This window comes from Ciona intestinalis, chromosome 2 (genome assembly GCF_000224145.3).
Source record: "Ciona intestinalis chromosome 2, KH, whole genome shotgun sequence".
Lineage (NCBI taxonomy): Eukaryota > Metazoa > Chordata > Ascidiacea > Phlebobranchia > Cionidae > Ciona > Ciona intestinalis.
Window position 1 is genome coordinate 3,878,141 of NC_020167.2, and position 13,044 is coordinate 3,891,184.

Consider the following 13,044-nt stretch of genomic DNA (forward strand, 5'->3'; position numbering starts at 1 on the left):
CCCGAGTATAGGAATGTAGACACACAACAGTCAACCGTGATTAAACACATTGAACGCGGTCAAGACAATTGTGAAAGTGAATTCCTGAGTCATAGTAATCACTGTTTTTAAATGACGTTTTTTAATCCTAAAAAGAGATCGAGACAGCGCCAAAAGCTATATACATCATTAAACATCAATAAAAAAGCAAAAAGTCCTACCTCCCAGCTTCATTTCCCCTGCTAAAACTCCACAGACCAGTCTCGTCTACTTCATATGTGGGTTTTAATGTGGTGGTGACTACTGGATTGTATTGTTCTGATTCTAAAGGAAGGGTAGCTGAAACTCGGGAGGTCATCACTGATGCAGGGCTCTGTAAATACAAACTTTTAATAGAGGTGGTTGCCCGTTGCACTTATAGTGGGGCTGGGGCATGTATACAGTAATGTGAATATTTATATTTCATTTAATGTAAACTGTACCTGCTGGTGATTGTGTAAGTTGGACGACGCTAGATGATGGTTACTCTGTGACGTCATCTGTCCAGTGACGACTCCGGTGCCCATTCGGGGAATACCCGAGTACATTCTCGGGTCGGTTTGTTGGGTGGAGTTTGGACCTGAGATAGATAAACAAGTTGTAACCGAGAGAGCTTTGATCAATTACCAAACTTATGCCTTGAGTGTAATTGGAAATAATCGAAAAAATACGCTTAGAAAGGTTGGAGCGCATCTGTTTGCGTTCGAAGCAAAGCAAACAGGGAAAATAACTTGCTACGAGTTGAGAGCTTTGGTTACTGCGGAGGTGAAGCAACTTAAGTAAGCAGAATAGCAAATCAACGTCTCGTATATCATCCTGGAAAAATCCTAAAGCAAATTTGGGAAGTTAGTCGTGCGGTGCTGACCATACGTCCTATATTTACTGGTGCACCCGAGTTTTGTTGAGCATTGGTAAGCACTGCTGCTCACTGTGTGTACTTGGTATTAACATCAGATCCGTCATTTTGCTTTACAAAGCAATCGTATGACGTGTTAAATTCCTCTCCCGCTTTCGGAGGTTCGGTCACGTATGTTTAGCGTGTGGTAATGTATGTAATGTTGAGTAAAAGCACGAACTCAAATATAACATGTTTCAGTTGGTGGCCATCAAAGTAAATAAGCCGAACAACAATGTACCTGTGGAGTTCGTGTCTTTAAAGTCGGTACAGCTTATTAACAATGTTGGACGATAACAACACATATTTACCATTTGAAAGCTGTCGACTACATGTGTCGTGGAGTTGATAAACTGGCCGACGATTCTCTTATATATTGTTATTAGAGACCAATTATGGATTGAGATAGCCAGGTATGTCGGGATTGCTAGCGGGTCGCGGATAATTGCTATCTAATAGCCGTGACTTATTTCTAATTGCAGTTCATTAGACGTCTGGCGGTGTTCGAGCGATGATCATGGCTGTTTTGCGATTAGTCGGAGATTTTTGTCCCGTTTAGATGCTATAGGACATGCATTCGAATTCCACGATTCGGTACGGCGTTTTTCGATATGAAAATAAAGCTTCTGATACTGCGTTTGTTGTAGGCTTGAGATGGACAGAAGACTTTGATGGATCGATTGAAAGGCAAAACACATACTTATCTTATGTCGGTTTTACTGTGGCCTCATTTAAGGTTTACCAATATAAGTGCCGGTTTTAACGCAGGAATGGCTAACCACAGGCTTGGGTTACAGGCCACCCAGTAAGTCGGGTGAATGGAATTACACGCACAGAAAGCACGTAATCTGGTTGTCGTACACGGTACGTTAAAGGGCCAGAGAACTGATCTTCGCTGGTTTAGGTTCAGCCTGTCAGCGTAAACGATTTAGGCGTATGTTCCCGTTTGGTAACGCTTTTTTAAAAGAGCCATATTTTGCTGGATTCGCAAATCAGCTCTGTATACTCACGGGATCGATAGGCTAATGTAAAATTAAATCGAAGCGAGATCTAATTCCAGCAAGAAGTCGGCTCAGCCTCTTATCTGATTAACTTGACTGAAATCGCGAACGGATTAAACGTTCAAACCGCTGGGCAGTGTGTATAGGGGGTGGTGTTCACACGGGCCATAAAACATCACACTGCAAAAACAAACGACCGCGGTCAAGTCACTTAACGGAGAGCTCAATGACCCCCCATTACTGTAACTGCTTTACAACTTAATTGCGACAACTATACTTGGAGCGTGGCGTGCCGTCGCAGGTGCTTAAATAAAAGCTAGTAATGTTCTCAGATTCGCATGATCCTTTAACCAGCAGACAAAAATACGGCACTAAAATTTATTTATCTCTTGTGGCTTTAGAAAAGATTTTGTGTCATGGTATGTACCTGATATACTTCCGGAATTAGTCCTGGCCATGTAAGATGAGCCCCTTCTTTGGCCATACTGTGCTACCGGTGTCCGGTGGTCGACTACTGGAGATGACAATCTCCTACGTGAGTTTAGCGGGCGTTCCTCCCCACGCATTGTGACGTCATCCATATCCATTACGTCATCGTCGATCTCGTCGACGTCACTCTCGGATTCGTTGCGTGAGGAAGTGGAACGGTTGCCGAGCAGCTTACGGCGGTTGCTATGGCGACCAGGAGACGGGGGCGTGCAGGAATGGTCCCCGATAACAGGTTCGTAGCGAACGGATGAACGGTGGGTGTCGGTGGATGAGATACCTGTGAGAAAGACGGGGTTATGTAAGGTTGTCTGCGTTTGAGAAATGGTACAGTACACACACGCCGATGGCAGATTCCCATGCATTGGAGGTACTAGGTAAATATTGGTTATACCTCACAACACAGTCACATGGGTATCTACAATCGAAAAAGCAAGCCACGTACAATGTAATTGGGGCAAAACATCAAAACAAATGCGTTACAACAACAAATGTTTTCAGGCAACAAAAGGCATTCAAACCAGAGAACAATGCAACTAAAGAAGACCAGCGAACGACGCAGAAGTGCATGGCGACAGTTCAAGCATAGAATGTAACAACATCCATTCTCGAAACCAAACAACGGTCACAAACGCCACTGTGACGCCACAACGAGTGCAGCAGAGCGTTACCTCGCCTTTTGGGGGAGGAAAAGTACGAAATGGTTCGGCAACGAGAGGCCTTCGCCTTTACTCGCTGGACCTCGTACAATCTACAGGCGTACGAACTGCCCCCGAGGAAAAGGAAGTCTTTCATGTCTGTTCAAAAATACACGGGTATTGAATTTTCGCAGACTGTGCGTGGCACCACCCGGGGGATAGGGGTGTGGGAGTTGGCAATTGGTGCTTCACAATCGCACGACAACATGACGACTTGTTTTGCCGGCTTAATTAACTGACATAATACTTGGAAATTAATGAGACTTTATTCACGTCTCCCAACGGGGTGAAATTATATTCGACTCACATACAGCGTTATTAGCTCAAAATTAAACCTTCTTTCTTGTTTTAAATCTCATGTGAGTTTACCTGACTCTTCTTGCAAGCAACTAACTGACGGTGGATTCGCGACGCTGTGTCGCCATCGTACGCGCCTACTTTCGTTGTACAACTGCTGTTTGGACTGGTCCAAGATGGCCGATGTCCCGAGGCTCACTCGGCGGGAGATTAGGGGCCTTTCCTCCCGCAGAACAATGTTTAAATTCGCGGCCCCTGTGTCGGTGAGCCTCACCATGTCGAACGCTGATGTCATGTTGCTGGACGGGTATTTACATTCTACGATACTTTCTTCAGCCTCTTGGCAAGCGTCCAGCTTTCCTGAAAGCGCTTCTGTCGCGTTGTACCCAATCTTGACTGTATTGGCAAACTTCCTGATGCTTAAATCAATAAACACTAATGGGTTTGTTCAGCCTTACTAACAAGACAGTAACTGATAGCAGAACGAATAAAATATTATTTAATAACGTTCTACCACCTTGACCTAACTTGGTATAAAATTCATTGTCTACGTGTCCACATAAAAAGACAGCTTATACAGCCACAGCGTCACGACTGACACGACAGCGACGACCTCAGCACACGGCCTCGTTTATCTCAACTAATCTTGCAATGTCAGTGGCAAGGCAAAGGCTCAATCAAAGGCGAGCGCAGTAAAGTGATCGCCATTTTTTCGCAATTAGCCGTATGCTAATGCGCTAATCGAAAGGTGTGCGAAAAAAGCTTTATTTGACAAGGCCGAACTTGTGCTGCTGCTCATGTAATCGGCGTTACTGAGGGATTAGCTTCGCCAAGGCGGCGAAGGAGGGCTGGCGTGGATATTTATGTTAAAAATTCCACGGTTAGGTGTCTGCATCGAATACAACTTCAACCGTCTAATATCGCTCTCTGAAGTTAAAAGCAATCGACCGGAATACACAGTAGCGACTGGCGTTGCATAACTACCGTTTCGCCAACGCAAGAGGAACAATATACCGAACTATTTCCCCGTTTTAATCCTTAGACCTCCGGTTTGCTTACACAAATCGACGGTAATCCTTTACGTGGTCGCAGTGCGTGTTTTGTGGGCCAGTCAACGTCGTTCGTTATAAACTATGTATAAGTTTATGTCCTGACGAATTTCTACCTCACTGTAAAGGAATTGCTTTTAACAGACGGATTAACTGGTCGACCCCGAGTGATTTTAAAACGAACATGGGCTGGGTCACGTGACGCCGTGTCGAACGACTGGTAATCCGCACAAGAGAAATGGTAAATTCTATTCTCAACAACTATTAAAGGCCCACAAAATGTTAACATTTGACCCTATTCCGAGAACACTTATCTCGGCAGTAAATCCAACGTACCGCATTTACATTAAGCGAATATTTCGGCGGCTTCGCAAGTTTAAAAGTAAACACAATTCAAGATAACGTCCTAAGTCAACTGAACACAGCCGTTCAACGAAGCGCCTGTGTGTGCTGCTCAAATACAACCTTATTTATGAATTAGTCCAATATCCGCTACCACACTGGACAACCATCATTTATCATCGCAGTATCTATAAGTCGTATCACTAAATGTAGGTTAATAAATAACCTGTGGGCGATCCATTGTTTTACTGGAAAACAACCCGAAACAAAGCTTCTCATTAAGCCACTGCAGCATTAAGTGTAAATTTAGCTTTCCTATGCACACCATAGTGGCTAAGTATGCTGCCTTAAAGTTGAAACTCACAATACCCAGTATTCAGAAGCAGTTTAGATTTTCTTGAGTGCTCGATGGAACTGATCCATTACAAGGCTAACTCGCGTGAAGAAATAACCCCCTGGGCAAACGCCACTATATACTGAATAAATACAGAATACGCTGGCTGACGAATACGACCACTAAATTGGGCCAGAATTTCGTGGAACTCGGCCAAAAACGTTATTTACCTGATGACTCCGTGTCCGTGTAGCTCTTCATTCCTTTCCGTTCTCTCATAGTCGGGGTAATCTCAACTTTCATGCTTTGCATTTGTTGCTTGTGACAAATCGTTTCATCAACACAAAATATATTCAGACAAGACTCGCTACTCAGAATAACATTCTAGCAGTTTAAACTATATACGCGAACTGGAACGTCTGCTGGGGGAAACGAAAAGGTCGTGAGGATATAGGTACGCCGTAAACCAGGCGAGACCGCTCATTTGTTCCGCTGCTGCCCGCAGTCTCCCAAATGACTGACTGGCATGGCTGCTACAGCCTCACCTTGGGTTCATACTGACATATTTTCACTTGACATTTTTTACAAAAAAAGTGTTTCATAATTACTTCAACGATAAGTTTTATATGTGTATGGTATAATAGGGGCATATTTCCGGAACGTCGTCGAATTTTAGCCGTTCAATCATCATCGATTATTGGGCGGCCCGAGAATGGATTCTATTTATTTTTGTTTGGGCGAGAATTTGTAATCCCTTCTCCTACTTGCAACGCACCACGGATTACTGTACGGTAACAGGATGCCGCCGACGGGTTAATTTATGATATATGCAATTTACACACACCGAACTATTTATACATCGGTGGCGGGATTAGGAGCCATGCGGTCCCGCTAATCCGACTCCAGGTCGCCGTCGATGCAACATCTTCAACCGAATTAACAGAAAACAGCGCACGCAGTATACAATGTACGGTTGTGAGAAAGCTTCTAAATTTGTAATTGGAATTCCGGAAGAACGTGCGATAATCGTAAGCAGCTTTAAAAGCAGCATTTATCGTGTTATTATGTTCGACTTCTAGAGCAAATCGCTTTCATCCGGTTTGACACTGAACAACAAATATTTCCAACTTAATCCTAAACCAACAATTCGTGGAAGTTTCTCAAAGGGCGAAATTATTTTTGTCTTTCAACCGGGAATTTGCAGAAAATATCGATAATGTTAAATCCTATCTTAGACGAAGAATGCCAATTTGCAAATCATGGTGTTAAAAATCTTGGCTAAACGCCTACGACCGGTTGATGATCGCTTAATAATAGTGCTAAGTATAGAAAAGACTGACAGTGTGTTATTGTCGGCTTACGTACGGATTTCGGACTTTTGACGGCTGAATACTTAAAATGCCGATATACAAAGAATGGGTTAGTATTTCCGTATTGAAAATTAGGAGTCGAGGTTTTACGTTATTGATCTGTAGTCTGAACATTAAAGCAAGATAATGAAGCGAGTCTATAACTGACATTGCGGTCGGAAACGAGCTTTATGAACCGGCGTGTCGTGGGCTGATGACATCAGAATGCTAATTCAGTAATTAAATGTCCGCGCATGGGAGGTGGGGTATTATTTAAAGCCACATTAGGTTTGGATGAGTCGAATTCGCAGACGAAGGGGTCAAGGGTGAATGTAAAGCCGTGCCAATTCGATCTCTTGGGAAACGCGACTACTTTTGAACAAGTCCCACGAGGAGACTGTCTTTGTAAAATAGATGCTCTGTGACGAACAGCAACGAAAATTACCAAGCGATCCAAAACGCTTCGACATACTGTCGGATGCATCAATTAGCCCCAGCGGTGAAGTAATGCGATTTATTCGAAGTGGAGGGCACACGTCGCCATAATCCGGCACCGGCGCGCACGTTTAATCTTGTAATGTCCACCGTTTCACCTAGCTGTCGTTTAGGCTAAAAACACTTTACAGATTGCAGCAACTTCGGGCGATGTCTCTTCATCTCGCTCCAGCGCACATCTAGTGTAAATGTTTATAGGAATCCAAACCGGCGCCGGGTGAGATTATTAAGCCGGTGCGATTTGAAGCTAGCTAAATTTAGATCGAACGGCACTACACTCGTTTGGCTTAAAAAGGACCGATCCTCTTTTAGAAGCAGTGATGTAATGGTCCATGAGTGGAAAATGCGATAAAATACTTTGGTACTCGGTACGAAAAGTAAAGCGGTGACAGGTGGTAATTAATGCGGTTTCAGGCTCAAGTGCTAGTTAGCTGTGCGGTTAATAATCTCTTAATTGCTCGAAACACGGAGTGTATCCAGGTGCGCAGTGTCACTTTCAAACGTCGTGTTTGTGGCAAAGTAAAGGAGCTGTTATTGTGATTTTATCACTGCCTTGGATTTTAAAATGATTCGCTAAAAGTGTCAAAGGCTCACGAAATTTGAGTCGTTGAGAACAAGGCTGCGAGTTCTCCGCTCCGGTGATTGCGCTTTGGTCCCAAGCAACCTGATACGAAAATCGGTTGTACACCATCCGCTAGACGGCGCCGCTGATCAGGATTAACCAGATAGCGATCTTCACGGCTAATTGCGAGGCAAAAACAAACATGGAACGCGCCTGTAGCTGGCTGATGCTGCGGTTAACAGTGGTTGGCATGACTGTTTAAACGCTCAGCGAATTGCGTGGTTTAAGCTCGTTTAACGGACGGGTGAATAATTCGGTAGAAGTAAACAAGTTAAGGCGAAGTTGGTGATAAAGTTGACTGCACAAATTAAAACCGATAACGCACATCTTCGACTAAATAATACTCCATGTACGGTTCAGGTCCAAAAAAAAGAGTTTCTAACATTTATCTATGAACTGCGTATATATAAACTGTCTATAAACTCATATATAAATGTATACCTCACATGACAATATTCTTTAATATGACACTCCCTTCTGGTTTTACCATGATTAAAGTTTACTGAGTCGATTGATCTGCTTTACGATCTTTCTCTTAATAACCCATTGTCTTGGCTCGATATACAACTCCGTTATTATAGTTCTTAATTGCACCCACATAAAAGAACTGATTTACAGCCTGGCTCATCGACTACCGCCTTCAGCTGTACTAAACACCATCTAATAAGGGACAGCCAGCTGCCCGGTCTGTTTTGCGTCAAACGACTTTTTCTTGGTGCGAAACTGCGAAGTGAGAAGCCTCTCTCGCTTCCTGGGTCGAATTCTTTGCCGGCTCGAATCTCGGCTAACTTTTTCACTCTGTCTAACGACGAGGGTCAAGCGATGGCCATTCACTTCACTTCCTGCACATCTTGCCACATTAAGTGAACGACAATGGCCAGATTACACTATGGTGGCAAGACAATGGCGGCGAAGTAGACTGCCTAATTACCGGGACCGCTGTTCTTTGAACTGAGATTAAACCAAGCCAACACATGTGCTTACATTGTGCGTTTTATCCGAGCGCCCTGGTTACTAATGCATGCACGTGGCCCGGATTACAGGCCATTAGATGCTGCATTGTAAGTACTAGAAGCATTGGGATCGATATCGCTTACCAAAACACTCCAATGCTATTGTAAACATGCGTGGTGTAGACATTGCACTACATAAACATTTATAGGCCGATGGTCAGCCAAACCGTTTATCAATTAACCAGCAATCAATTAGTAAAATTAATGATTTCAAAACACACAACTTGCAATCGAAGAAATCGATCGTTAAACAAATCCACTGCGTGTTCTAAATACGATTAGTTGCTGTTACCCCATTCACTGCTTTGCTTCTTAAAGTTAGAACATTGATTATTCACTTTTAAAGTTTTCAGTTAAACAGTTTGGCACAACAATGCCGGGATAAAGGAACATCGTTAACATAATACGGGGGTTGTCGTTCTACTTTCTGACTGAAATTCGGTCTAACTATATTTGGTTATACAGTGATGTCACCTATTTATTCACGAAGCAAACCTAAAACGTCTGTATCAATTTCGTTCATGCGTAAACTTCCAGACTGTCCTAACTACTAAGCGACTGTGGCACCCGTGGAGAAAGTACACATTTACTATCGGAGTCCTGAGCTCCTGCTGGGTCGTGTATAGTTACATGGAAATGAGTCAGTTAGGACCGCCATAAAATTGAAAGCAAAGGCGAAAATAAGCAACATAATAGCGGTTTTGTGACGTGAATCGTTCGCAGTTAACCTACGTTACGGAAATAAAAGTGAATCAACGGGCGTGGCTGCTTAACTGGAAAAAACATATCGGGTTTGGAATTAAACCAAATCTTGAATTCACTGGTACGCGACACCGGAGATCGGAAAGAACGGTGGCGGGGAATTCGAGCTCCAAACCCGGCGGAATCTTTGTTTACATTACAACGACATTTCGGTTATATCACGAGTTCACGACATTAGATTGCGATTTAACTTTAAAGTTGAAATAATAAACATATTAAAAAATGTACTTAACCATTCACTTTCCTGACATTATACAATCACTAACAAAGCTCAACTAAATAATGTTTTACAAAAATCACATAATAAAAAAGTATTTTTTCAACTCTAAGTCTGACTTGAAAAATTTTTATTTTAAAATACATTAACATAAATTGACAGCAGCTCTAACTGGCAATATGGCGCTAACCGCTATTGAGTCCTTCGCACCAATCTCCGTCGTCCAACTAACAACCGCGGCCTGTGCCTTCGACGCGCGCCGCACACACAATACAATCCCCTTCCCTTAGAAGCCACAACACGCACCTCGGGATTAACCACCGGGATCTCGGGACCCCCGTAGCCGGCCCAGCGCGGGGATTAGAGCTTCATTCCGCTTCCAATATTCTGGCTAAGTGAATTGAGGGGCAAATCGTTTAAGACGCATAATGCAGAAGCAATCAGCGTCAACTGCTGCATGCAAAGGCGCCTCGATTGTCAAGGATAATCCGCCAAATACGAGAGTGTATGTACACAACAGGAAAGTGTCGGTTTTGGCGAATATCCAAAAAGGCTTTGAGCTACTTCACAAAGAAACAAATATCATTCCTATCTTCCCAATAGTGTATAAAGCGTTGTTATATATGTGGGTTTTAAAAAAGTACTTCAGCTCGGCAGTATTTGGCGCTGCTTTTATTGCCGTCACTTTTACTTTTGGCTGTTAAAATTACGAAGCCGCCTGTACAAGGGGCAGCCAATAACCAGACCAATTTCGATTGATTCCCTTCGAAAATAACAACGAAGTGACCGTGTAATTTGAGGCCAGGCGAAAATCAATCGCTGTTATAATACTCTATCGACGTTCTGTCAATCACGGACTCGTGGTCACGGAGAATGTTTGCTGCTGCTCATAATCCGGTCATTGTTCACGTAAACAATGATGGCTGATTGCCTTCAGCAGTGGAATGTATTGGGCTTTGCCAAACGGTAACAGTACGTGGCGGGTGCGCGAACCAGACAGGGAAGCGCAAAAACAACAATTTCGACCGAGCATCGGAAGTTATGTTTGCCAACGACCCGCGTTGCGAATAAACAAGAGATTGCTAGCGAAAATATCGCGCCGCCAAGCGACCACTTGACTGCACTTACGTTTGTAAATATAGTCGGTGGAAATCGAACGTGGCTCTCTGCCGATGGCTACGTCACGAGTATAGTGGGCAAAGAGTGCTGCTGGCGCCGAGAGGTACGATTTATCAAATTAAACCGTAACGGTCGGGAATAATGTTTATTTTCTGGACCATTACCATACACGGTCGTGTAGTGGGGGATGGTAATTAAGACAACTTAGTCATGCGAATAACCTGCGTCATTTTTATATCTCCATAACGGCCGCCAAAGCCTGTGCAAATAAAAATGAAGGTGAACAACACACTAGAAGCCCCCGCCTCGTCAGTACTGAGCTTAATGTCCGTCGCTCGGTTAGTCACTGGAAGACAGCATTGTCAGGGCTTGGGAATAAGCCTGGATTTAAACAGAGAAAGGCGCTTCGGTGGGGACACCAGGAGCATTGAGACAGGTCTCCCGGAATCGAGTGTCGGAGGCCGGGTCCAAGTCACAGCCCAAGTATTTAATAACGCTGGGATATTGAGGCGAGAGTGGGCGCGAGGGCTTAAGTGTTACTTATCTCCGACATTCGAGAAGACTGGTTTCGAATTACATTAACCAGCTAGTCACACGGACGCTTATAAAGTCGAAAATCGTGCAATTTCGTCGCTTCTGTCTACAAATAACGCCGCCACGATCCAGCCGCATCACACAATAAAGGATTGTGACCAAATTATGCTATGACATCATGCCGTAAAACAAGTCATTTACTCGCATAACGCGGATCGATAACTGGATGTGACGTAATGTTGTATGACGTCAGCTATACGAATGTTTCTCCTTGACTTAATAAGCTGCAGGTAGAACACTTGAAATTACAGTTAATTGGAACATATGGGCGGGTTTGGTATGCGAATACGCGACGAGAGATGTCGGCGTGTTCAAAATTAATTTTTGGAGCCTTTACTATATTATGGCATGATGTTTATAGATACACACAACGTTCAACAGATTACAAAATCCAAAATTGGAAATTTACAAATATGTGATACAAAATCACTCACCGATATGCGTTCTTCGCATTGTAGAAACAAGTCTGTTTCCGTAGCAGAATAATCAGAACTTGCGGATATAATCAATAACAAGTCTGCAAGTTTTGCAACCCCCTAAAGCAAACTGAACCAATATAACAGTAGCTTATACTAAAAATGCGGCAACTAACAAAACGGCACTGAACGAACCACTATATCAAATGGGACTACGCGGGCGGTTTGGACCCAAAACGAAGTTGTTTTCATTGCTTATCCAATCGAGTCGTCGTTTGGGTGGAACGCAGTGCGCGTCCGGATGCGAAAGCACTTCAAATGCAATATATGTGATTAGGACTGGCCATCGGTAACCACTGGTGTGGATAGTGTAGCTGGTATTCGTGAGCGTTCACAAAGGATGCTACTATTTTCCCACATGCCTGCGCGGTGGACGGGGGCTCGGTTACTGGGTTGCGGTACGAACTGACTCTCGGAGAGCGTTCTGTGACGTTTGTACACAAACAAGCCCAATTACTGCGAGAGGGTGAACAATGTACTTGAAGGAGATGCAGCAGCAAATGCAGGTTTGACTTCGCGAGAGCTGGAGTCTTCGTATATGGCCAGAAATAACAAATGCACAGGTTAAACGATCGCACACGATAGAACTGACAAACCATCGATCAAATTTCATTGAAAACCACTTATCTACAGGTTCGCGCATGAGCGGCCACGCGAAAATGTTTGAAAGTAAACATCATTGCAGCCGAACGCCATGAATGTTACGTCACCATACCAGTCCCGCATGCTTCGAACATTAACTAAACAACGGAAACCCGCATCAAACACGAAAGTGAGGCGTTGGTCTTGCACTTGGCAGGCATGCGGCAGCTCAAACGCGAGGTAATTAATCAAACCGAGAATGGCATCAACGTTTTATTTCTCAGCCAACCTACGTATAGAAAAATAGTGGCGACATCTTGTAAGTTAAACACTAGTGCCAGCAACATTAATGTTTCGAGACCGAAATCGGGATTGTTTGTTGTAGTAATCAAGTCACTTAACGGTGCCCTGGCTCGTCGAGCGCCACGAAACCCGTTTCCGAAAGCAAAGATGCGATATGTCGTGTTATGTTTTGTGCTATTTAACCTATGTCTGTACAGCCACGTCTTTTGTGTCCATGTAATGCCAAAAATGGTGTTTAGCTTCAACCTCATGGCACGATGCCAGAAGGAAAATGGCAGAAGTGCTAATTTTATTTGATGGATGAAACCGTATTTTGAAGCTATCTTTCGAAACTCGTCACCACATTAACTTGGCTAAGACTCATCTATGTAAATAGAGTGAGCAGTTATAGG

At 43.7% G+C, this 13,044-nt stretch overlaps 1 protein-coding gene across 9 annotated transcripts in view; it reads right to left on the minus strand.

Moving 5' to 3' along the window:
- The window catches only part of LOC100178744 (teneurin-3), a 49,209-nt gene that overhangs the window by 22,002 nt on the left and 14,163 nt on the right, over window positions 1–13,044 (minus strand). For 3 of the 9 annotated variants that reach the window (XM_026840744.1, XM_026840743.1, XM_026840741.1), the window contains 2 exons: window positions 3,072–3,197; window positions 2,342–2,680 (listed from right to left, as the gene is read on the minus strand). In XM_026840744.1, coding sequence (XP_026696545.1) covers window positions 2,342–2,680; window positions 3,072–3,197 — 465 coding nt within the window. Of the gene's footprint in view, window positions 1–200; window positions 353–461; window positions 599–2,341; window positions 2,681–3,071; window positions 3,198–3,467; window positions 4,246–5,350; window positions 7,264–13,044 lie in introns of those variants that run through there. The other 6 variants (XM_026840742.1, XM_026840748.1, XM_026840746.1 and 3 more) reach the window with 6 other exon arrangements.